General features: G+C 40.9%; 1 protein-coding gene across 1 annotated transcript in view; it reads right to left on the bottom strand.

The window, feature by feature from the left end:
• Positions 1-704: 704 nt before the first annotated feature.
• Positions 705-26,756, bottom strand: part of plekha7b (pleckstrin homology domain containing, family A member 7b) — a 72,378-nt gene continuing 46,326 nt past the window's right edge. The window contains exons 9-29 of the mRNA XM_083969255.1: positions 26,363-26,541; positions 24,285-24,698; positions 22,724-23,264; positions 19,586-19,669; positions 18,919-19,056; positions 17,953-18,006; positions 17,118-17,198; positions 15,105-15,176; positions 13,910-13,990; positions 13,629-13,778; positions 12,731-12,832; positions 12,089-12,200; positions 11,617-11,831; positions 10,624-10,815; positions 9,827-9,944; positions 9,632-9,723; positions 8,694-8,933; positions 6,687-6,914; positions 5,805-5,938; positions 5,440-5,588; positions 705-923 (exon numbers count right to left, since the gene is read on the bottom strand). Of these exons, the coding sequence (XP_083825381.1) occupies positions 901-923; positions 5,440-5,588; positions 5,805-5,938; positions 6,687-6,914; positions 8,694-8,933; positions 9,632-9,723; positions 9,827-9,944; positions 10,624-10,815; positions 11,617-11,831; positions 12,089-12,200; positions 12,731-12,832; positions 13,629-13,778; positions 13,910-13,990; positions 15,105-15,176; positions 17,118-17,198; positions 17,953-18,006; positions 18,919-19,056; positions 19,586-19,669; positions 22,724-23,264; positions 24,285-24,698; positions 26,363-26,541 (3,399 nt within the window). The 3' untranslated portion in view covers positions 705-900. The remainder of the gene's footprint in view (positions 924-5,439; positions 5,589-5,804; positions 5,939-6,686; positions 6,915-8,693; positions 8,934-9,631; positions 9,724-9,826; positions 9,945-10,623; positions 10,816-11,616; positions 11,832-12,088; positions 12,201-12,730; positions 12,833-13,628; positions 13,779-13,909; positions 13,991-15,104; positions 15,177-17,117; positions 17,199-17,952; positions 18,007-18,918; positions 19,057-19,585; positions 19,670-22,723; positions 23,265-24,284; positions 24,699-26,362; positions 26,542-26,756) is intronic.

Here is a 26,756-nt window from a genome sequence, read left to right as displayed (position 1 = left end):
AAGACCAGAGAACTTGTCTCTACTGCTCAGACTTTGAGAGATTATTTAGTCAACTTCTGTTAATAAACTTTTCATCTCATTTGCAACAGTTTACATTGTGTGTCATATTCTCTTTTATGGAGGATAAATGGAAAAGGAATATGAATTTGACATAAAACAGAGGGAATAAATACATATGTGATGAACCAGGAATTGTGTTAATATCTTTAATATTCACATTTTTATAAATTTCCTTTGTGCAACCTTCCCTCAGTCGCACAGAAAATATGTTAAAGGTTATTTTCATCCTGATGTAAGCAAAAATAAAATTCATTTTGGCAAGCTAAAAGGAGACTGGCAGTGCTACAGGTACATACATATGATATTTCATGTGGTTTGGTGTAAGAATAATATCTGATAAAAATACTACCATCATGACACATTTAGTACCTCCTGTTCATAACATGTTGTACCTGAAAAAACAAAAACAAAACAAAACAAAACAGACAGACAAACAAAAACCTCATAAATGTTCTGAGTTGAGATCACACTGCAAGTAAAAGCAAGTCAGCCATACCTTGAAAACATGATACAGTGTACAATTCAAAGTGCAATAACATGTAGAAAATCGTTTCTTTTATTACTATGAGATTAACATTAGTTAGACACTCAGTTAATAAGCACAGCAACGTCTTTCCTGTGTTTTCCTCAGGAAAGTTGCCGTCAGCAGCGAGAAACACTCGGAGGAGTCGGTGCTGCGTGAACCTCAGAGATGTTTTGTCTTGTTTGTGAATGTTTACTATATAATAGTTCTTCTACTGCCGTATGGAAAGGTGTAAAGTGTCCAAAATAATCAAAGAAAATCCTCCTTTTTCTTGCAAGAATCCAGGTGTTTGTTGTTGTCATTGTGGGGATAGCACCTCAGTGTCCAGAAATAGCTTGAGCTGAGAGGCGATAAGAGAGAAGAACAAAGTAAGTACAAACACAGTAAATATCCGAGAAGAAGACAGCAGGAGTAACCAACATCAGATAACACCTGGAGGTTTTTCTCTTTTGTTTTTGGAGCCTCAAATGAATTTATCATTAAAAAAACACTCCAGGCTCTTCTCTGAGTTATTTTTAGAGGTTATTTTTGCTCTTAAACTCTAAAATGAACCAAATAATTATTTCCTAGACATCAAGAATGTATTAGTCAAATAAGCCTGTGCCCTAAACTTAGCTGCATACCAATTATGATAATATGCACATTACTAAAAGAGACACTGGAGGACAATCATTAAGGATATTATAACATGTGAGGCAAAAACAGCTGCCACACAGATGTGAAACTCATATAATGAATAAATATAAGAACGAGCAAACACAAAACAACTGTATCTTCTACAGTGCATCACTGTTACAGCTCCTCAGTCTGCAGACACAGCACAGTAACACTTTTTTTTTTACACTGGAAGTGAATCCAATTAGTAGATCCTGAATGTCATGATCTAATCACAAAGCTGCCAAAGTGGCAGAGCAACTTTTTTTTTTAAAACCGAATACTACACATCACAGCCCACCTCTAACAGCAGACCTGAACATGAGCTGAGAGAGCTAAAAGAGGGGGAAAACAAACAGACAAACAAACAAAAAAGTTTGGGCAAAATAAGTATCACACACAACAAGAACAACAATAGAAGAAACAACATGCAGTCACACAAGGAATAAAGATTCCTCATACAGGAGAGAATAACAGATCCACATCATGCCAGGCTGACAAGAGGAAGCTCATGCTTTCACTTCTTGTAACATGCATTATGGTAAAAGGTCAATGGTTAGATACACCTTTGTAGATGCTTAATCAACATCCAAGCAGTCTATATATACATATAAGTGTGTTTCTGCATAATATCTTGAAAATAAAATCTCCATCAAGCTCTTTATTTCAGACCAATTTCTTCAAGGAGGGGCTAATCACCACGTAACTCAAAACCACTTAAAATTCCAAAATAAAATGTATTAATCAAATATTTGTCAGTGCTGGTCGATGGATGGAAGATTTTTTTTTTTTTTTTTTAATAAGGCAGTAAGACGACAGAAGCCTTCTCTCTGCGTTTACAGTAACAACACTGATATCTACTGGTTTTTTTCTTTCTCTCTTCTGGCTTAGCGCTGCCAGGCTACAGATGGGGAGCTAATTGGTGCCGAGGAATGCAGCTGTGCTGACTACTGAACTGTCAAGGTGCTAAATCAAAAGGTGTCTCTTTTGTTAATTATACACAATGCTACAAACAGTCATGTTCCTTTCAGCCTTTTCTTTCCTCAACCAGCCATAAATATTTTGGCAGTGGTACAAAAAAGGAAGAAGAAGAAAAAAAAAACAATTTACACACAATTATCACAGTGGGATGAGCGGACTGCCTGCAGATGTTTGTTTTGATTATAATGGGAGCAGAGGCAGGGATTCCCTAACCCAGACAAGATGTGTTTCCTACAATCACAACAGAGCAGTAAAGCATTGAGTGAGGTGCAAAGCACACAGAAGCCCCTTGTTAGAAAGAATTAGTGCAGCCTCGAAAACATTAGCACCAAAAAAAAAAAAAAAAAACAGAAAAAAAAACACCACATGCAGTTAGGCCTTACTTTGTGTCTGAGATTAGACAAACGTGTAGTGAATTCCGTTGCTTATAGGAGAGGGAGGCGCCAGAGAGACAGGAGGAGATGATACAGGAGGAGATGATACAGGAGGAGATGATACAGCAGGAGATGATACAGCAGGAGGAAGAGGAGGAGGAGGAGGAGGTGGAGGAGGTGGAGGAGGAGGCGGAAGAGGGGGTGGGGGAGGAGGAGCGGGGAGGTTAGCCTGCGGAGGAACTATGAGGAGAGGAAAAGAGGGGAAAAGAGAGAGAGGGAGAGAAGGACATCGGTTGTTAGACAAGTGGTCGGCCGTGGGACAGTCTGAAGGCTGAAACCGGTCGAGAGAAACTTTGTGTTTTCATGGACGGAGACATAAACTATGAGAGTGAAGAAGCTCTTTCCACTACAGTTACATTTCCTGTGTATAGTCGCTCCAATAAAAGTCACTTATGTTTTTTTAGTTGAACTACAGTAACTAGATGGGATTTTGTTTGTTCACACAAAAGAATTTAATACCTGACACATCAAGTTGCCCAGTGATCTGCAGCATTATTAAAATGTATCAAAAAGGCAGCTATCATGGTATAAAGTAGAGCTAATCAATTAATTGAGCTTAATAAGTTGATTCAGAGACAGATGATTGTTAGGTTTAACCAGATCTGATCGTGATGAGGCAAAAACTCTTCTCCAACGTGTACTAAGAAATTGTAAAAAAAAAAAAAAAAACTTCTTTTCAAAACCAAATTCATTTATGTTTCTCTATATACACTGTTGCCCATAAAGTTGGAATTATTTTAGTTTTCAGACACAGTCCTCTTTTTTTATTCCTATTATGAAGGTTAATAGTGGTTGAATTTCACTGTGATATGTTTGGAAGAGATTGATCAAGTAAGTTTTGAGAACATATACATACACTTGATCTATTAGGAAAAAATCACATTGTCGCAATCATTTCATGAGAAGAGGGAAAAAAATATTTTATTCCAACTTTATGGGTGTATGATAAACCAACAGTTTTCAGTTTTAGTACCTACAGAATATTAGAAAATAGTGAGAGTGCTCATTATATTTTTCCAGGGCCAGAGATGGAAACTTGACCGTCTAGTTCAAAACACAGAATTATTAATTAATTAAGTTTACCATCAGGTACAACAAAGAAAAGCACAAGATGTTGAACTAGCAACAGTTTGGTGTTTTTCTTTCTTGAAAAACAATTTGACCATACCAGCTGCATTTTGACTTTCTATCGATAAAAGTGCCCCGCCCCGACTCAGAAACATAAAAAGACCCATGAATGTGAACAGAGAGAGGATCTTCATCAGCAGCATCTTTATGAACTTTTGTTTTTACCACATTTCCGGTATTTTATGCAGATTTGACCTAAAATCAACATGATTTCAGGGAACTTTAACCTCAATCAGGAAAACATTTGAAGGCATTTGGAAAGAAGAAAGAAGTCATTAGGACGGTAAAAGTCTGAGGCTAATATCTCTCCTCCACCGACAAGCGATTGAGGCTTATTGTGGTCTGTACAGTGTGTGTGTGTGTGTGTGTGTGTGTGTGTGTGTGTGTGTGTGTGTGTGTGTGTGTGTGTGTGTGTGTGCGTGCTTGATCTTTCATCATCTGAGCATTTCATTGGCTTAAAAGAAAAAAACAAAACAATTCATAGTTAGAGGCAAAACACCAGGAAGTTTTGAAGATCATTTTTCCAGAAGAAAATTAGAGAATCTTTTCAATAATATTATAGCCAATAACTAATTACAAAGTACCACAGTATTTGAACTGTTCAGAATAACACATCCAATAATCAGAAACACCTTTTCTTTTAATATATACTGCACTTAATTGTGGCGCTGAATATTCCTGCTTTTATGCCAGATGCATAATACAGTGAAAAAAGAGTCTCTTTCTTTTAATTCAGGGATTTGAAAGTGCACCAGCAGCAGCGTGCACCTTCCTCTAACACCAAAGGCAGAGAAAGTCATTGATTCAGTCTCCGCTGACAAGATGCCACCAGTTATATTCTCTGACATTTCTCTATGCTAGAAATAATGTTATAATTGTTGACTTTGCCTCACTGTGCATATTAAGCTTCCACACACACTGACAGCTTGAGTGTTACTGTGTGTGACAGATATATGTGTGCGTGCGTATGCGTGCATGTGTGTGCGTGTGTGTGTGTGTGTGAGGCAGACAGACTGACAATCTGCTGCAGCTACAGTGAAAATGAACTTGCCTGCCTGCTGTAGAGTATGAAAGAGATGAAAAGTGAGTGCAGTGGCTTTTATGCAGGTTCAGAGCTACGTTCAAAGCAGCAGCGATGGTATGCAGAAGGAGAGTAGAGTTGGGTCATTGATCAGCACACAAAATGGCCTCATCAAGCGATTCCTCCCCTGTCTGAAAGATTCTACACGGATTGCAATTAGAGACTATCTGAGCTCCTAATAAGGAATAATGTTCAGTTATTAGGAAATGAACAGCCTTATTGCCTGACTTTACACCTTACACCCTTCTCATCTCCACTCCATCAATCCAGCTTTCTTGAAAGACTGCTTCCCTCTCTTTATCCCTTCTTCAATCAAAAGATGTCAATTTGATGCCAGGAGAATTTTTACTGAAACTGTCAGCACTGCAAGCTTTTCTTCTTCTTCTTCTTCTTCTTCTTCTTCTTCTTCTTCTCCCCCCCTTTTTTTCTCCTTTTTGGCAGATACAGTAATTATTTATGTAAGTGTTTCAGTGGAATAATGATTTTTACACTCTTTTACAAAGCAAAGATGTATCGCCAACAGCAACCGACAGGCTGACACGAACAAAAAGTGATTCAAAACGATATGAACAACCGACCTGCCACTAGTTTGCTCTTGAGAGAAGCTTCGGAGGCGAGAGCGTAGGACATGGTGATGATCCTCTCCTGCTCCTGCAGAGCCGAGTCCAGAGCCACCAGACCCACCTCTGGCTTGTCCACGGAGACGGTCGGCGCCAGGTTCTGCACACTACAGCATGCACACAGACACAAGATTGGTGATTAATATGATACTGCAGAGGAGGATACTGTACCACACAGGGCTAAAATCTTAAATTGTAAGTTTTTCTGTCTTTTAAACTTAGTTTTAGGTCAGCCACACACATTGCAAAGAGAAATATAGTCCTATTTTATATTTAAACTAATGCTAGGACTATTAATATACTAATACTTCTCCTTAATTTACCTGGATTTAGCCAGGATGCTCTTGATGCGCTCCACCTTACGATGACGCTCCTCCACCTCCTGAGGACTGAGCGGCTCCTCAGGCTCTGAATCCACATAACGCTCTGGGATCAACACTTTCTGAGGTTTGGACAACTACAAAATAGATACAGTGTGTGTTAACATTTATCATTATCATGTGTGTGAGGTCTAATGCAGGAAAAACAACTATCCACAACTATCCACCGGTTTCTGAGAGAATCAAGAAAACACTTTATAGCTCTGATTGTCTCCATATCTGCAATGTAGCTAAGTAGAGAGACAGATCATGATGAGATGAAGGACAAGCTTTCAAGCTGAACTCTTCAACAAGGTGGAAATCTGTTGGACATTTAGCTGCTTGGTTGGAACAACAAGACTGGGAGGAATGCAGCTGCACATTTTATTCAGTATTATTCATAAATAAGATGTCTCTCTTTTCTTCTACCTCCTTTATCATTCGTCTGCCTCTCACAATAAGCATTACTTTATACTTCGGCTTGTTGTTTCCACACCATCTACTAAAAGAAGGTGACAATGCTGAAAGGACAAAGTGAGTAACCTCATGAATTCTGACAGAAATTGTACAAGGATGAATTCCTTCACGGTTATTTCTGCACGCTAAGTTTCACCGAGTTGAATGAAAGGAACAATCTTAGTGATTTGTGTCTTTTTTGCTTCTGTTCTTTTTTTGGACTGTGGTTACACACAGCTGTTTCTTGTCTTTGGATGAGTGTGTTGGTTTTTTCCCTCTACGTCATCGTCTTCACTGTCGTTGTAAGTTGTTCTTGTATGTACTCTTGTGATTATTTCCGTTTAACCCACCTGCTGTGTTTCCATCACTGAGACAAGCACAGTAACTCACCTCTTTGTTGAGATCCACGTCATAGTCCAGTGGCTCCAGGTCGGCTTCAGGTGCAGGAGGAGTTGTGGCCATGGAGCGAAAGGTGAGCCACTCGTCGGACTGCGATCGGGGTCTCTCTTTGTGCTCGGGAGGTCTTTCCTCCCCCTGGACACTCCTAACTCCCTGTGCCTCCTCCCCCTGAACGGCCCTCTCCAGCAGCTGCAGGTCAAAGTCCTGCTCTCTCTTCCACTGGATAACGCACACAGGGGATAAAAAAAACAACAACAACTGTGAAACAAATTACAGGATGCTGCTGTCAAGATGTCACGATTATGAAGCAAATGCGAAACTGCCACTTGCCTTCACACTTATTCTCATGAAACAAGCACTGTACAGCTCGCTAGTTATCACTGGTACGCTAACATGAATTTAAAGGCTGCAGTGACAGAGAGGGAGAGAGGGTGTGTACAGGTGTGAAATAGAAAAAAAAAAAAAAAAGGAGCATGCATAAACGAGTATGCATGCTGATATGAAATCGAAAGCTCTCCAGTGAGAACACACTGTAAATCCACCACAACACAGAGGAAGAGGACAACACAACACAACATAACACAACACAACACAATGCCACTGAAATAAACAAGAGAGAAAACCACTCACACCAATGACACATGACTCACCAAACACATCCCACACCCACAGTGAATAAAACAACATGGCAAATACGTGTTCATTAGAAAATAACGTTTATTTATTTGCACACATTCACATATGAAAAAGTAGGGCTCTTAAAAATAACAATTAATTAGCAGATAAAAACACTGAGCAAACAGTGAGATCATTTAACCTATGTCTTTATAATGAAAAAAACATTAGTATCATCTAAATAAAAGGTGTCCTCTCACAAAGACTGTGGTTTGGTCAGGGAGGCACCAGTAGGCCCCAAGTCTTTAACACTTTAAAATTAAAAATAAAAAAGTGAGAAAAATGCTGTGATGAGGTTAAGTAGATTTCAATTATAGGTACTCGCTCAGCGTATGTCAAATGTTTTGGTCAGTAGAAAAATAAGTAGGCACTTTATCTCTCATTCACACAAACCACACACACACGCAGACACACTCAGAAGTAAATGGACTGTGAAAAGACAGCACGTAATTGAAGAACAACAGACATTGTTATCTAAATGAGTAGAGACACGACAGGATGAACACACACGGGTTAGAAAACATAGAAGGTAGCATGATAAAAAACATGCTGCCAGAGTGAAAACAACCACAACCCAGACACAGAAGGATCAGTGAGGAGAAGAGAAAGGATGGACAAAGCAAAGTTCAGCGTCTACAACAGTAAATAATGACAAATATACCCAGAAATGGATGAAGGTGAGGCGTAGATGACATGACATGAAGGTGGTAGGTGTGAGGTAATAAGTGTGTTACATGTTTTCATAGGAGAGATATATAATCTGTAAAGGACTGTGAACAAAACCACCATCTTCTACCCAGTGTCAATGTAATAACTTCTACTTCATAAAGAACATTTTCAACAGTTATATAAAAGTATTACACACTTTTTGTGCTACAGTTTGAAAAGCAGAGACCTGTTATCTGTCTAGACCTTGTTCAGCGAAGACGCTTTGATCTATTGCAGCAGGAAAATCACAGAACTAGATAATAAAAAATAATGTTAAAGGTCCTGATGTCTCAATCTCGCAGAAGAAATAACAGAACCATTGTTAATGTTCTTAGTAACACCGACTGGTTGACTTTTCCTGCTTCAACAAGTCAAACTGTCTGTTAAAGTCTGAAAACAACATGCATGAAATTAAATAAGTGTTAGCGCCACACTGTAAATGACCTTACTGCACTGATTTAATGTATTACGATCAATTTTTGTCATGTCAGGAACAAAAAATAAAACTCCCGCTACTCCGAGTTAAGGCATGCATCTCTACCGCAGATCGCCACTCTCAGTTTGGTTGTCGTCATGCGTGAGAGTGTGTTGTGTGGTTCTGTTCTAGTAACATACTGATCCCATGTCTGCAGAAAGCGGGCGCGAGGACGAAGACGAGGGCGAGGTGCGTGACGTTGAAGAGGCGTGGCGGTCGCCGTGACTCAGGGTGCGTTTGCGCTGGCGGACGAGGGCCTTCTGGTGCCTCTTCATCCTCTCCAGCTGCTCGTCGGCGCTCATCTTCCCCCTCTGCTGCTGCTGCTGCTGCTGCGCCGGCTCCCCGGAGTACAGGCGCTCCAAGGCACTTTTTGGTCTCTCCTGAGAGGAGTGGGAGGAAAGAGAGTTGATAACAAGAGCAAAAGGTGCAGCAGAAGGCAAAGAAGTGGAATTAAAAAGAAACAAACAAGGAGGTACAGTAAAAGCACACGGGAGCTGATTAATAAGGAAAACAAAATGAATACGGTTTCACAACTGAGACATTTCTGAGGTATCAAAGCCAACAAAGGCTTGTTCTTCTTTTACAGCAATTAATAATGGTAAGTTAGGTAAATAAGATAAGGTTAATATTATTGTTTAGTGTTTATCTATCAGACTGAAGCTGCAGGTTCTTTCTGAGTGATAAAGATGCACTGTTATCAAAATCTGACATTTTGAAAATTACGGATATATATTTTATTGCCGAATAAAAAGTGGTGATTTTAAAAATACAGTACATCAAACATATATTACAGGTTTTCAGGTCTCTAGTGCAGAAATAAAAATATGCTCCTTCATTGTCTTCCCACCTGTGAACTCTTCCTGCTGGGTCTGATGGAGCACTTGGGAGAGCCAGAGGTATTTATATGAATATCAAAGAACTTAACTATCGATGAATTCATTCATGAATTTCATTGATATTACCTAGAACTGGAGAAACTATTTCTGTTCTGTGTCTCTGTTGATTCGGGTTCTCACTTTTGATTCACTCTTTTACTATTTCATTTGATTCTTTTTATTTAATTCTGTGCCTCGCTCACCTTCATGCCGACGGCGGAGGCTGCTCTTCGCAGGGTCACATATGAGGAGATGCATGAAGACTGATTGAGTCTAAGAGAGGATCCAGACACTCCTGAGGGAGATCCAACAAACATTAATGCACTGTATTTAAAAATATATATATTACAGAGTACAATACCTGAAGAAAAAAAAACTCTGAAGTCTACTGGCTCTACCTCTGCTGGGTAACGTCTGGTAGCCTCCATCATGTCCAGATGCTCCAACATTGATGTGGCTGGAGCCGTCTCCGGCCCCCATCAGCTCTGGATTGCTCAGAAAAGGCCTGAGCTCCACCTGAGATTCACAGACAAGAGATTAGAAACAGACTCAAAACCGAAATTCAAATATTCCATTAAAATGTGAAACTATGTTCTTGGGCAATATAATGTTTGAAACATGGAACATAAAAGACAAAAAACTGCTGACCATACTATTGGCAGCTAGTAAGAAATGTGTCACTAGGAAATGGTTAAAAGTGGAACCTCCCACCATCGACGAATGGATTGAAACTGTTTATGAGATTTATGTTATGGAGAAGATTTCTTTTTCCCTCAAAGTTGAGAAAGAAAATTTTTATAGGATCTGGACCAAATGGACTGAGTATGTAAAACCAATCAGATCTGATTTTATCTGACTATACTTGTGCTTTGTGTGAACCTACTCTCTTTTATTTTTATTTTTTGAGTATGATGTATTGATTACATGTAGGGGTGCGCTCCCCGGTTTTGTTGTTTTTGTGTTATTGCTTCCACCTGGAATGGTTTGGGTCCGTGGGAGAAATCTCCAGAGGGGCAGTATGTACAACATCATTGTATCCTTGACAAACTGAGTTAATGTATGTGTGAAGTGGTGTATGTGATGGAGGTCTGCCTTTCTGAATAAAAAGAGAATTTCCCCCCCAAAAAAACCCCCGAAATTCAGACTTTCAAGTAGAAAAATCAGAAAGATCCACCGGCACTGTACTGCAACGCACCTTAGTGTCTCCGTTAGTGTACTGGCCGATCTCTCTGTCCCTTTTACGTTCGTCTGACTGTCGTTTGAGGCCGCGTACGGATGTGTGTCTGATGACTGTGGTCTCCCGGGGCAATGGTGGCACAGCAGGAGGATGCTCATCGGGGCTGTAGAGCTGAGGTAGAGGAGGTCTGGGAGGCACATCTTCCTCACCCTGCACACACAACGACTGTTGAATTAACTGTTGACTTAAAAGAGACAGAAAAACATCAAATTCACACAGTTCTGACTGCGACACAAAACACTACGAAGACGTTTTCCTATGAATGGGTCCTTGTTTGCTTATCTACACATGTGCATGTCTAATACAACACATCATTTTGACCAATAGTGTCAACAGGTGACGGTCACATGGCGACATACAGGATGCTGCAACGCACCAGCAAAGCCAGGGAGGAAGAAGAAGACTGCTGGCTGATGTAAAACATTAGATGTAAAACATGCTGGATGTAAAATCAGCTTTGCAAATGTTTGATGGGGAAGGGAAGGGGAAGTGCGCTGTGCACATTTATTGGATTTCAAGGTTACAGTTCATCATGAGTCGTGGTGAATAACACAGGATGTTTGTTTCCAAGAAAACTCCACAGGCCACCTTTGAGCTATATTGTTGCTGTGATTTTGGACTAAAATATTTTACATTCACTGTGTAAGGGATTTTTCCTCCTTTTTCTCAGTTTTTATACAATTATAAACTGAATATTTTTTGGGGGGGATCTGGACCATTGGATAATTAATTAATTGAAAAAAAATTACAAACTTATTTATATTGAAAATGATCAACAGCTGAAACTTAATGTGTGGTGCATGATGAAAAGTGTAAACAGTGTTCGCTTCAGTAAGCAAACTAAACAGACTGCATTGTGCAAAGACTGAATGTAGTTCTGCTTTTTAATGCAAAATGTTTCTTATTTTGTATGACGCTGATGAAGTTACTACTGCGGCTGGGGTCACTCACCCATTTAAGTCCACTGGCGATGGTTGCAGAGTGGTGTAAAGGCTGCTGGCTTGGGCTGGAGCAGAGGGTGGGGGTGTGGCTGCTGGGGCTGAGGTGGGGGCTGTGCTGCTGCTGCTGCTGCTGCTGCTGCTGGGACAATCTCATCTCCATAGCAGACGGGCTCCCAGACACAGAAGGCACTGATGACACCGATACTGAAGGCACAAATTTCCTCTCTGGGGAATTCGATGTATATAATATGAACATGTACCAAGAACACACACAAACACACACAGAGACACACATAGTAAAGACAGTGCTTTGTTTTCCCAGGGGCAATGTTCAACGCATTAGTAGACTGCCGAGTATGTGATTAAGAGCTTTAATGATAAGATACAGTAGCATGACTTCGTAGCTTGTAGCGCATAGCTCAGACAATTAATATAATTTGCTTTGTTCACATGGAACCTGCAGGTCGCTCCTCCTGTCTCACCTGGGTTGGTAACAGAGGAGATAGTGACTTTGTAGTTGGCTTTACTGGTGCTGAGGCCTGCGATAACATCCTCAATCCTCCACAGCTCCTTTCTGATCTGCACTTTCTCTTGCTGCACAAAACACAGAAACACATATGCACTTAGATACACAAAACAAATGACTTGTACATTCAAGTTTCCTCTGTTGCATTTACAAAACAAGAGGTAAGGCTATACAGTAACATGGCCTTCCAGCAGAGCTCGTCTTTTGGTTAGCATGCTAACTTGCTAACTATGCAACACAAGAGCCAACAGTGGCGTTGCTTCCCACTGCTGGTGACAGCTCTTGGTGAGTAAAAGGAATAAATTTTGACGCTGCGACATCTCTTTTAGTCTGGGAAGCAAAAGTTAATGCTAACGTTGGTGGTGATGTTACAGTAACAAAAACTTCCCCTTAGCTTGTTTAATGATGATGCCAAATTATAGTTTTTTAATTTAAAGCTAACACACACGGGTCCTCTGAAGAGATATCAACCACACTGAAGTCTTTTGCTTTGGCTGCACATAAGAATTCAGGAGCCTGGAACTCATTCCCACACACACCCATACATGAGAGTTTGTGGTTGCTTGTGTTTGTTAACTGGGATCACTGAGCCACAGACCTGAGAAAGATCACTGCGGTTCATCTGTCCCTGCAGGGCAGACTTCAGCCAGTCCACATCTCTCTCCAGCTGACTGTATTCATTCCATGCGTTCTCCATCTCCTGCGGAACAAAACAGGACGCACTTCATGTTATAATAAGACAGGAAACAGCATTCAGAGAGTGTACTCATCTCATGAGCCAGCGCTACTTTGAAGGTTTCAAGGTTCCTCTCCATTATGCAGAGATTTACAGTCACACCGTGTGGTGAACTGTATGTACGAGCAGCACAGAGCAGGTGTCTTGAGTTACTTCTGTTTTTATTTTCTCACTTGAAACCCAAGCTTTAAAATCAGAATGGATTGGATTTGACACGGGACTATTGTTTGGTCCCGTCAGATTTGAATAACATCAATATATCTGTAACAGCGAGGACCAAAATACTCATATTAACTGTTTATTGTGGTATGTGGTTTCTTTGTAAATGTTCTTTTGAAACTCTTCTTTTCATTGTAACACTGAATATTTTGAATATCAATGAACTTGGACTGAAGAAATGTACTCATACATTTCTCTGGAGCTTCAGGTTCATCCCCGACCACTCATTTTGATACTGTCACACTCAACCTGAAACACCGTGCCAGTTGCAGAAACCATCAAAAGGGAACAACTAAAAATAGAAGTGAACACAAAAAATGCTGACACCGAGGCAGCTACACCAATAAAAACATAATGCAAGAGGTAGTTTATACTGCTCTGCAGAGAAGAGAGACACAGAATACCTTACCTGTCATAACTAAATGAAAATCATGGGGGGAGCCACGTTGCATATTTTGACATTAAGTAAATAGCTCAAAGAATAGAAAAGAAAAATGTTATGCTTTATCAATTTGCAAGTGCAACTGGTACAGTATCTTACTGTGGAGACTTGGGATATTTCAGCCCTGATGTGCACCACGTCCTCTTGTAGTAACTTCTGCTGATAGGCAATCTTCTCAGCGTGGGCTGGCTGATCTTTGTACTGCTCCATCTGCTGGTGAGAAACATCCAGCACCGACTCCAGCTTATCCTGGACAAGGGACATGAAAGAGGCCATTATTATACAAGAGGCGTTTATGGATTACACATCAATACACCAATACAGACTAGTGCATACACAAGGGGAAAGGCAGTTTTATATATAAAAGAAAAAGGAAAAACCTTGTCCTCCTTCAAAGTGCGTATCCTGGCCTCTAGCTCCTGGAGAATCTTGTCTTGTTCACACAGTCGACTTAATTTCACCTGCAGGAAAAACGTATTGAAATAATGAGGCTACAGGAAAACAACCGCCTTTCTGTTGATCTCTAATAATACCAGAGAGTGTAGAGATAATGCAACAGAAGAGATCAAAACAGTGACTGGACTGATAACAGCATCTGTTTACAGCGGAGGTCGGCTGCTTCCATTCTTGTTCTTTGTTCAGCTGCAGCCGGAGAAGATGAATTGATCGTCTACTGTAGTCTTTGCTGTCTGTAAATATGTCAATAAGGCTCATCTATGTGAAAAGCCCGGAGGAATTCCTCTCATCAGCGCAGCGAGAAATATCAAAAGGCTCTATACTGTCTAGTATGGGGGCGAGATCTGGTAATACCCATTATGAGTAATCATAATCAAAAATCCATATTTTCAAATTCACTTTTGGATAAAGCCCTGTTTATTGAGAGTGACAGATTTGTTTTCCCAGAAATGGGTTATGTGTTTATGAAAACAACATAAGACTGCCTACTTCACAGTCTTTCTCACACAGTGTATTTTTTTTCTCAGATCTATTTATCATTCTGTTCAATTAATAATTAAGCTGTTTTTATTTTGCTGCTGTATATTGTTGTTTTTAATTGCATGAAATATTCATTGTTCAGACAAATTTACTGGCAATTTCTTATAAATTGTTAAAATGGAACAATGCTAATGATGAAAAGCCAGGACATCCATCTTATTTACCTCTATTCAGCAGAAAACAAAGAATGAGAAAAAGCAGGATCAGGCAAATCAAACTGAAAAATTTAACAGCTCAACATCTAAAACTCCCATTACATGCATTTTTCTCTTTAAATTGCGAGGAGGAAAATAAAAGCTGTGGTCGATACTTTCAGGCCCTCACTGTGCAGCGTGGATGGATGTCCCCACAGTTTTGCAATGTACATACGTTCCCTTCCCTCCGCAGCCTCTGTTTACCACAACTTAAGAACACACACACACACTCGAACTACACTAAAACACACAGTAAAGTCAGACTAAAGTCAGCTACTCCTCTGTGGTGGATTACAAGAAGTGGGAAAATGAGATCTTAAGGAAAAGAAAGAGACGGATAAACAGGCAGCTTCTTTAAATGCTGACACCATAATGATTCACTTACATCAGCATCACTCTCTGCTATTTTCACAGGCCTGGATGGTCTCTCTTTTTTTAAACTCTCTCGTCCAGTAACCTGAAATTCCCAACAGCCACAAATACAATGTTTAATATCATTTAAATACCTTTTTTTTTTGTAACACTTCCACTTATAACAGATAACAAGGACTGCCTTCATTTTCAACAAACAGTCAGACTGCTACACAAGTCAGCTAGATGGATCCAGATAAAATAATGAAGACAAAAATAAATAAAAGACAAAAACAACACCAAAAATAACAAAAGTAGTTTGTGCATCTTCAGGAAACCCTAAAAACCCCAAAGCTGCTCTTTGTTGGCTGCTTAAAAAACTTAACGTCCTTGATATGAATGATTACTCTGATGTTGATTTTATGATCCAGAAATATATTTTTTTATGTTGAGAATATTTAAAGTTGATGTACAGCAGGTCACTTGGGTAAATGTTGAACTGTAAATTAACAAGGTCTCTAGTTTCACGATGGTACAGTATGTACGTTGGCAGAAAGGCAATAACAAGCTGTGTGCTACACCAACAGTCATGACATTATGGATCAACGGAGAGACCAGTGTTACCATCCCTAAAGCATTAGCATGGCTACAAATAAGGAAATGTGTCCTTTATCAGTCTGTTTCTGAAATTTGCTCTGAATGCTTGATGAAAAATGAGAGCAAGATGCTGGTAGAAAACACTATGAGCAAGTCTGTGGATATTCTTATTTATCCAGGTCATCATTATTTTATGAACTGATGAAGGATAAGAGGTGAAACGTCTTCCTAGACAAATACAAGTCCAGTTGCCTTCAATTCAATTTGTTGCCCAGAAAGAAAGAACCGAATCTTCCCAAAAACAGTGCTCTTGTTTACTTGCTTAATCATTCAGGGCCTTTATATTTATTTTATGACCTGACATGGACTGAGATCATTGGCCACGGCTGCTGAGCTTAACACACTCTCTTCTTTTATAGACTTATTTTTGGTCCCTAAAATTTTATCACTCACTACTCTAAAGTATTTCTACCTCCTACTTATATCTTATGTAATCGCTTCTGTCGCTGTTAGAAGTAGCTTAATGATCTCTTTCTCTGTGGGTGACGGACGGTGTAATAATAATAAAGCAGGTGTCGGTCGGCCTGTGTGTCCCATCCAGATGTTCTCCAGATAACAGGGATGGGATGTGTCTGCCAGTTGTCAGTCCCAGTTAGTTCTGCATGAAGATGAAGAGTGTGGGTGGAATATTCATAAGACGCCCACAGTGGGATCACCACACCCAGCACAGTGGTGTGGACCAGAGCGAATGGGAGACACACAGTTTAAAGGGCCATTCCACCTATTTTACATGTCAAAGTCAATAGCTAGTGACAGGGCCTGGGAGAACAGTTTATAGTGTTTTTGTGGTTCTGAGGAAAGTTTTGTCAAGTCTGGGAAAATGACTCAAGTGATCATCAGAAGCTGGCAACAAATGATCAAATGTAAAAATATAAAATTAAAAGACAACTATCCAGACAACTTTTTTTGTCATCTGTCTTTCGTATGTTTACAAACTTTACATAAATGCTTCACTAAGTTTCTGTGTTGTTAAAACCCATGACTGTGGTGTGAACACTGCATGTCATTGTCCTTTTCTGCCTGTTACCACAATGAAACCAGAGGCCCTGGGTTGTGAGCCGTCACTTTCGTGTCATGATCACGTTGGCAGTCTTTTTTTTCTTTTCTTTTTTTAAAGAGCACCATTGGGTCATCTTTTATGCTCTCACAAGCAAAACAAAAGCAAAAGTGAAGATATCAAAGAGACATTCAACGGCACATTCAGAAATGCTTAAGACCATGCAGGGAATCCCTTTGCCATTACAGCTTCCTTTTTTTCTCCATCATTTCAAATCTCATAGATCAAGGGATTCATGTGCAAAAATCCTGCATAAATTTCCAGGGATGCATCACATTCCAGTTGAGAAGCAGTGGAGTGATCTGTTTCACTTTGTATGCACACCATCCTTACATTCCAACAGTACCCAAAACTTGGCGAGGAGTTTTCAAACACATTGTGAACTGAAACGATCATCGGGTCAATACTTTGGATCTGTTTCGAAATAAAAAAGGGAAATGGAAGAGGTGTTACAGGACGGTACGGTGCACCGCTGGACGACCTCGCTCCTCCATTTTTAAAACACAACCCAGATCTCTGAATAAAATGCATCGTTGGTGTTTGACATACAAATCAATTTGGATCAAATGTTTTGCACAGGTGTAAATGGAAAATATGTGGCTAAATGAGACAGATTGCTCAAATACAGCAGCGCTAAGCCTTCGCATTCAGATTATTTATAACATTGACATGGGAATTGGAGTTTCACATGACTCAAAATGTTTTGGGAAATTCAGCCATGTGCTTGTAAAAACTTCAATTCCCATTAAGACGATCTTAACAACAACATGTGTTGGGGCGACATAATCACACAGCATCTGAAAGTATCATCCCATGGAAAACATTGCGACATACTGAACATTAAAACTTACTCGGTTGAGAAGCCAGACTCGTCTATTACTTTACCTCACATTGTTTTTGTTGGATTTTGGATCTTATCAATGTTAAAATGGCTTTTTAAAACATCAAATATATAATTTGCACAATAAGAAAACAATTAAAAGACAGGTTAATTCCATTATAAGGAGACAGTAGAAAGCACAGAGCAGAAGAGAGGAGAGACAGGAAAAGGGGAAACAGGGAGGAAGATGTTGGAGGCAGCAGCAGGAAAACAGGATTGCAGTCCAGAGGAGGGAGATGAAGAAGAGGATGAAAAAGATGAAGTGGCATTTACTTTGCTGGGGCCCACCTTCAGATCTAGATACTCCAGGTCCTTCTTCAGTTGTATGTAAGTATCATCAGCCTTTAAATGAGCAGTGGAGAGATAAATCATTTGAAATGTAGCTGCAAACGATAATGGGTGACCAGAATGACTCCTAAGGCCTTTATTTGCTGTTCAGGCTTTGCTAACAGGACTTTAATTAACTTGATCTCAATTACAGTTTTCTTCCACCTCTGTATTTTTATCTACAGAGAGCAAAGCCAAACTGTAATTAAGTAATCGTGGAGTTGTTTGAACTGGTTTAATGTCTCATGTTTGACCTCATACACAACTAGGCAACACAGGTCTTGTGCATGACGTGTGGTCAAACCGAGCGTTTACACTCCTTCATAAGCACAGAGAATGGCCAGAGAATGGTTGGATGTACGAACGCTGGGTGGGGTTGTCATTTCTGAGCACCGGAGCAGCTTCCCTGTGGTCTGCTAGTCTTACAGCAGCAAGGCGCTGTTTGTGCACAGGCTCACAGGGGAAACTGTGGCCTGGTGGCTGCTTCAGAGTGATAACGCCAAATGCAGAAGGTTTATCAGAGCACACAGAAATGTAGACACAGATGTGAGAGTTTAAAATGCAGGGACAGTCGACAAGCAACATGCTTCAAATTCAAATATGGTATATTACTTACTACAAACAGAATAGAACAAACCTCTGGTTGGTATTTTTTTAGTTTTGAACAAGGTGGATGAGTGATGCTTTAACTATAAAGTCACTAAATGTATTGATAAGAGGCAATCTGGACAATCTGAAGTGCAATACAGCCCATGCCAGAATGGTTGAATAAACAAAGACAACCAAGCATTATCAGGTTGCACAGTCTTGAATGAATGACAGGGAAGTAATGTATGGGTTTGGCTGAGGGTGGAGGGGACCACAATACACTGGCAGGGGTTGCAGTGTGCTATAGGAGAGGTTAGGGAAGTACAAGGGGCCCCTGACCTGCATGCCGGGGCCTAGCAGCCCGTTGTGCTGGTGGTGCTGCAGGTGAGCGAACGCATAGCTGGGGCTGCTATGCACACCGGCCATCTTGGCCTGGTGCCTCCGAAGCTGAATGAGGAGCAGGGTCAGCTCCTCTGGCTGTAGCCAAGCCCGGGAGGTTTAGGGGGCCGGAGGGGGGGCCAATGAAAGCGCAGAGGGATGAGAGAAAATATTTGAGAACCACCTGGGAAGTACAATGGCTGAGCTTAAAGTCGCTGAGAGAGCCAAGTGGCAGAGAGGCCGGCAAGACTAGAAATTTTCTTTTAACAATTAGTAAATAATATTGCAAGTAAGAGGAAAGTATGCAGGAGTTTCTTCGCCTAGTCCACGTGTTTCTCCTCCTCTGACGCACCTTTCTGTGTGCAAAAGTTTCTCCATTGAAGACTAGAAATGTGAAAGCTAGAGCTGCTCTGTGGACGAGGGTCTGAAACACTACAAACAAAATATATAAGGGATGCAACTTAAACAAGCTTTGCAGTGGTTCCCAAAATCAGCCCCATTAGCTCTAGATTCTACATCTGGACACTGTCATCATGATGAGCCCTGTAGTTATCCCTATCCACATCTGGATTGTCCCTAGACTACTGGAAACCTATGTAAATACAGCCCTTAACAAAGCAGATCTTACCGTTTTGCCGTGTAAGCTCGGTGCACTGACGGTGTGCGTGATGTAGCCCATGGCTGGCATCGACCTCCTCTCCATCTGGGAAGTCTGTGGTGGACAAACAAAATTCATCAACTTGTTATTACAGATCTTATAAAGTCGAATCAAACAGAATGTCTAATTCACTAAAGTAATCTTCAACAGAGCGTTAGAAGTGAGCGATAGACCACTCCGTCACACTGAATCAAAGTTAAAAACCATTGCCTCCAAGTCTGTAAACAAATCTGACTACACAGCAGATTTATTTTTTCATCTATCCCTTTCTCCCTTTCATCGCTCCTAATCTTATTCGAAACAAGGTGTGCCCTGAGTTTCAGACGCTACAGGGCTCGGGAAATTTGACGTTTTTGCTTAACACACAGAATTAGCGAAAACCAGGCCCACTACAGAACCTTAAAAGGACACAAACAACAAGAGATTTAATTAACTACACATAAATTATACCAAACCTGCTTTCTTAAAATAACATTTGTTTGCTACCAGCAAGAGCAGCACTGTAAGCCATTCCCTTTGAGATTCCCATGCCACTATTTTTTTGCTGTATAATAGGTTTTTTATTTAAATGCGAGATCAGAAGAAAGAGACCGCGCGCGGCTGATGATGGTTGGGATACAGTAGAGATGTTTATAGGGTGCTGAGGAGCCCTGGGCAAATTGGATTAGCTGCTAATAAAACATATTTCTTAATGATATTCCACAGAGGTATACAGAATGCTATTACTCAAGCACGCTCCAGCCAGAGAGCACCATCAGCCTCAAAGATGCTGGGTGCACCAAAACTAAGTTCACTCAGTGCCGACTAAATTTAGTTCCCATAAATATCACTTCCTCGAACCGTCTTGTACAGTCACTGTGGCTCCCTTTTGTTAAAAATGTATCTGCTTCAAAAAGGTTTTTTTTTTTTCCTGTAATTGTGCGTCACTCTGTTCCGCGGTTGTAATTAATGTCCTGCCTCCGCCGACGGGGTGAATGATGGAGGCAACAGCATCTGCGACACTTTGTTTACTTGTGTCAGGCTAGCGGGCTGGCTCGTGAGGCTTGTGCGTGCTGGCGAATGTGGTGACGATTTGGAGGGAGATCTTTTCACATGTGGAGGGTGTGGTGGGGAGACAGCGCAGGGTGTGGATGACAGGACGTCCCCTCGCTGCGTCTCCTGTGGCGGCGGCGGCGGCTGTGCTGTCTGAGCGCTGCAATGGTTTGGGGGGAACAGCAGAGCAGAGCAGAGCAGAGCAGAGCAGAGAGGCGGGCTTTCACTCACACACACACACATATACATACACACACAGAGTCGCACACTCACACCACCTGTGGATTAGGGCCTGGGTGTGGACTGTGTGAATCTGCAAATGATTCACATGAGCATCAAAGTGTGCGTGCGCTGAGAAGTCAGAGGCTTCTCATGCTCCTCATTACTAAACTTCCCATGGTGCCTTTATTGTGAGCTCACACAACATCCCAACACCAGCAGCAGCAGATACCTCACACCCACCACCCAGCGCTACTGTGAGAATGAGACCTTTGTCAATGGGGCTCACTCACTACACGATGTGAATCAACACATTTTACTCAAATCACAGGCCAATGACAAATTACTGACGCTCACTGTGTGTGTGCGGCAGTATTACAGTGTTAGAGCCCCGACGACTGAGCATGAGAACGTAAACACATGATGAAGGACTGAATGAACTTTCACACATCCGCCTGGACATTATCTATAACCAGCCATTCTGAGCAGGACTGTGAAACTATGAGTGTGGGATTTTTTTTTGTGTGTGAACAACAGAAGATTTACTTGGTGAGAAGATTCAGTTTCTCTGGAGTAAAAAGCAAATTTCTGTTTTTCTGTCTCTTATTTAACTATTCTAATGAATGTGATTTGTTGTGACATACAGTATAAGTCTAGTATCACATCACAGTTACAGTTCAAGCTCACACACAAATCATAGGGAAGAAAAAATAAAGAAAATCCCTGTCCTTAGTCTTCATATAAGAAATTTGCCCTCAGGTTTTTATTCTTAAGAAACTTGGTTGTATCAGCAACAACAAAAACGGTAACACTTTATAATAAGTACATTACTAAGCATTAGGCATTAAATACTGAATTCATCATTTATAACACATGAATACTCATTAGTATGTAGTTTATAAATACAGTTAAACATGTTTTACTCATCATTGATAAGCACTAACTGTATTTATAAACTACATACAGTACTAATGAGTATTCATGCGTTATACTGTACATGAAGAAGTCAGTATTTATTAATGCTTAACTAATGCTTAATAAAATGCGTACTTATTATAAAGTGTTACCCAAAAAACTAACTATTTAACACCTGGTTTACTGTAATCACTGTTTTCATCACCATGTCTCATATTTAACATGTGATCCCAGGCTCCTTTTGTAATGTACATGTGCACGGTGATGTTGTTTTGTTATGTGATGCAGAGGTCAAAGACAAGTTTTCCTTGTGGGATAATAAAGTACGCCTAAAAAGAATAATTAGAGTAAGAATAATAACTAATAATTATTCCCATTAATATTATTAGTTTTAGTTATTTAGTCCTGTTTATACAGCTATAAAACAGGAAAGCTGTTTTTTTCTTGAAAAACATGGCCTGTGCTTCAGCTTGTGGTTACATGGACAATACTCGTTAGTAGGATAAACTGATTTTCATAATATATGTCAATATCGGTCGACGAAATACGAGCATCAGTCTTCATTTTTTTTCTTAAAAATAACAGATCATGTGCACTAATATTTTCATTTAAAAAAAAATTGTTTTACAGGGACTTTCTGCAACATGAATAACTTATTCCTCGACCCGGCTGTATGTTTGCTCGTCTTGGCTGTGGTACACATTGATTATTATGTCATCAACATCTGAACTTGACATAAAATATCAAAGGCACTGATATAAAATCATTCATTAATGTTATTTTCTGCTTTATTCCACAATATGTAGTATGTGCTTTGAGTATTTAGAGCTACATTTAGTAGTTTCTGTCTCAAAGTTTGACTGGAGAAAAAGTAAATGTTATCATACATTTTATACTTCAATGCAAGAGGAAGCTGGTGTTTATGTTGGTTTGGGGCCTCACCTGGGAGAGATGGGCACAAATATGACTGGGCGAGTTGGATCTTGTGCTGTCGCCAGCTATCACTTCATCCAGCGGCCTGACTGTGCGTCTGTCTGAAGGAGTGTGTGGCCTGCGTGGGGACAGCGGTTTGAACGAGGAAGGGACGGAGGGTGGGACTTCACACGGGGACGGAGGGACGGAGATGGATCGAGGCATCTCCACGGTAACCCTTAAGGATGAAGAGTCTGTGAAGTTCGGCCCCGAGTAGATGGGGGCCGTGGGGCTGCCGTGACGAAACTGCTGCCGCTGCTGCCACTCGTACAGCTGCCACACCATCCCCTCCTTCGTGGCCATTCGCTCGTCCGTGGACATGCGGAAGTGGCTGAGCCGGTCGTGGGCGTACTTATAGTCGCTGGGCAAGTTGCACGGCGCCGGGGGAGAGTTGCTGCCGGACGGGAGACGGGGAGACTTTGGCAACGACTGATAGGTGGCCTCCGCTGTGCTGGCTTTGGGCTTTAAGGGAGGAGTTCGCCGGGGGAGGTTGAACTCAGCGGTGGGAGCACTGAGGAAGAGAAACACACGGGAGGCTTTTACTTTGATATAAAGAGTTTCACATCATCTGCTCACAACTGAAATGAAACTACAGTTACAGTAGGAGCCACTCAAATATAAAATACTCATATTCACCACTAGAGGGAAGCATTTACCCAAGGTTCATTTTCATCATCATTCACACTGCTGTGAGTTTTGGGGGCCTGTCCCAATATGCACACTCGATCACACTTACACACTTGGGCACTTGGGTTTAGTGTAGGTGCACAAGTGTGTCCCATTTCTCCAACAACCAAAAGTGCAGCACACTTGATTTGCACTTTGCCCACACTTACGGTAAGACCGCATCGAAGCGGTATTTAGCCAAGTATAAATCTCACAATGCACCAGCTGGTGAAGTCTGCCATCACTTGGAGCCACAAGTCACGTTTGGGAAACACCATTGAATACATTTCAATAAAATGACTGACAAATTTGACTTTCTATCTCATAATTATGACTTTTTAATCTCATACATTTTATATACTTTATCTGATATTTTTCAATTCCAGTTTTGTTGTCTTTAGGCTTAATTTACTTCTACATCTGATCAATTTTGACCTGTAATCACCTAATTATGAATTTTCTCTATTGATTATAACTTATGTGAATATTTTTCATCCTGCCCTGTTTAATCCTGTGTTTTTCTTTCTTTTTTTTTTACTTACCGAGTTGGGCTTACAAATTTATGATTTGAATTTTGCGCATAGAGACACTTTTGGAGTAGATGAGACTGTGATCCAGCAGCACTGTTTATTAAAACTGTTGCTGTGCTGTGTGTGTGTCGGAGTTGTGCTAGTGTGCACAATGACACTCAGATGACAGGCTGCACTTGTCAAGTATATCCCGATTGCTTTTAAATATCCCTGCTCGCTTGGCCACTTAATACATGCTTGCACACTTCGTCACCAAAGTGTGTGCGTAACCAAGCGCACTCAGTCAAGTGTGGAGAAATGGGACAGGCCCATTAACTGTGTGAAGTGAGACTGACCTCTTCAGAGGGTCTCCTTTCTGAACTTTGACCCACTGCTCCACCTGAGCCAGTGTATTCTTCCTCTGCACATGTTTCTCAGGGCCGGGCTGTGAAACGAAGCCCCTCTGATAGACAAGATTTCCATTTTGTTCCGGCGGCAGAGTCACTTGGATTACGGTTTGCGGCTCGTTCTTGGCAGAGTTTGGGGAGAGTCTCTCTGCTCTGTCGTCTGTGGCTGACTGGCCGGGCCTCCCTTGGATCTCCACTGCGTACCGCACCTCATCTCCATGAGCCAGTCTCACGCCGTTGTTGTGAGGCTCCTCTCTCTCTGTCCTGTGACGGCTTTCTGACTGAGATGAGGTGTGGTTGACGTGGACGTGGTTGGTCTGTGGGACGGCCTGCTGTGTGGGCTTCTCCGCCTTCTCCACCTCTCTGTGAAAAAGTGAGAAAGGATGATAGATTAACACCACTTAAAGGGATAGTTCTGTTTTTTTGAAGTGGGGTTGTATGAGGTACAGATGGCCATTAAAGGAATAGTTCACCAAAAAATGAAATTCAATCATTAGTGACTCACCCTCATGCTGATGAATACTACTACCTTTCTACTGCAGATATTGTACCATTTGTACCTCTACAACCACACTTCAAAAAAGTTGAACTATCCCTTTAATACATCCTGTCAGTACTGTAGGTGTGCTTTATCATATTCATCAATCAATCATACAGCTATACCTCAAGTTACAGACTGAACTGTTACAGTACTTCACCTTGCAACTCTTATACATGGCTACACTCTTACACTTTATTCATTATCTCATTTTCACTCTTCATTCAGTTCTGTTCTTCAATTGCAGGATTAAAAAGCATTAAGAGGTGGTTTAAAAAAAAAAGGTACAGCAACCTTACATAACCTTGAGAGTAAGTTCCTCCTTCATTCAAAGAGACGCTTGTGCAAATGGTCAGATTCATTAATGCGCTTCATTCAAGACAGATCAGGGACCATAGGGAGTTATTCATTAAGTTTCCGTTTAAGCACTTCTTTAGACGTTTTGCTGGTGAATCAAAAAAGAGAGAAGCTCCAGGAAGAAATGACGGTTGTTTTATCTTAATTAAAAAGATTGTCAGCAGTGTGGTGTTCTTCTCAATGTGCTTAAACAACCAAATTTAATTCATTAAAATGATTAGGTTGAATAGCTTTCCAAATTGATAATTTCCTGAAAAAAAGGTAAAGTTTAATGTCATCATTTATTATTGCTTCATTAGTATAAAGGATTTAATATACTTAATGTTTAATTTCAAAGGACTTAACTAGGATGGTCATGTGAGTGCTTTTCAAAATAAAAAAAATCTGGGGTAATGACCAGCTCTGGCCTCTAAGTGGCGTTATTGCACAGACTATTTGAACGGTTCCTCCACCACATTTGCACAGAGGCTAATCTAAGATGCCTAAACGCTGTTCGTAATGCATTTATCACAGATACAGTTGTCATCAGACTATATTGTATTGTATATATTATATTTCTGTTATTGACTGTGAATATTTTCAAAATTAATTCTGCAGGCTTTGGTCTGCTTTGTGCACAGCGCTTATGCTTACAGCTGTATAAACACAATCTGCATTAGAGCATCTCTTACTGTAGGTGAGGCTTGTGCTCAGCTGGCAGAGCCTTATTTATACCTCACCGCAGATGCAGCACGCACACATACACACACACACACACACACACACACACACACACACACACACACACACACACACACACACACACTGCAGGCATGTCTGTGCCCCTGAACAGACTGACAGAGCTGAACCTGCTGTGAATGAAGCCCATGAAGGCAGCAAAAGTAGCAAATTTCAATTATGAAAACAGTGCAGTCTAACACATTAGATGACATAACACATTAATAAATTTAAAAAAGCTGCTGTTTGGTTCAATATTGTGATGCCCATGCAGGTTCATTTTGTGATATCATCTCATGACACATCCAATGTCACAGAGACTGCTGTGCTTTAAGAAGGGCACGATGTTGGTGCATGTGAGCAGAAAGCCCAAACAATGAAAGGCGTGAATCCCACTCTGTAGAGTAAGACCAACCTCTTTATAGTGTGACTCTGCTGCATTAGCGCAGCCTGGTTCATGGCCCGGATCCAGCCATTCATGTCCTCCTGTGTGTCCGCACTGAAGAAATATGTCCGCATCCCGCAGTGTTCAGCCTGTGAGCCAATCACAGAGTTCTTATTGTAAATGTAGGAGCGCATTCCTGTGTGGCTCGCCTATCAGAGAGAGAGAGGGAGAGAGAGAGACATGGGAGATATGAGAACTTCTTACCTATGATGGGAAAAAATCTGCCAGAGAGGCTGATGATGACCTTTGCTGCTTTGTGTAGTGAGACTGACAACTGCCAGCTCAGTTAACGGCGGCATTTTACTGAGGAAAATACAAAAATATGAGGGAGGGAGGGAGCAAAGTGCTGCAACAGAAACAATGT

Source organism: Trachurus trachurus, assembly GCF_905171665.1.
Source record: "Trachurus trachurus genome assembly, chromosome: 3".
Lineage (NCBI taxonomy): Eukaryota > Metazoa > Chordata > Actinopteri > Carangiformes > Carangidae > Trachurus > Trachurus trachurus.
Note: the sequence above shows the minus strand (reverse complement) of the source record. Positions and strands in the feature narration are given on the sequence as shown.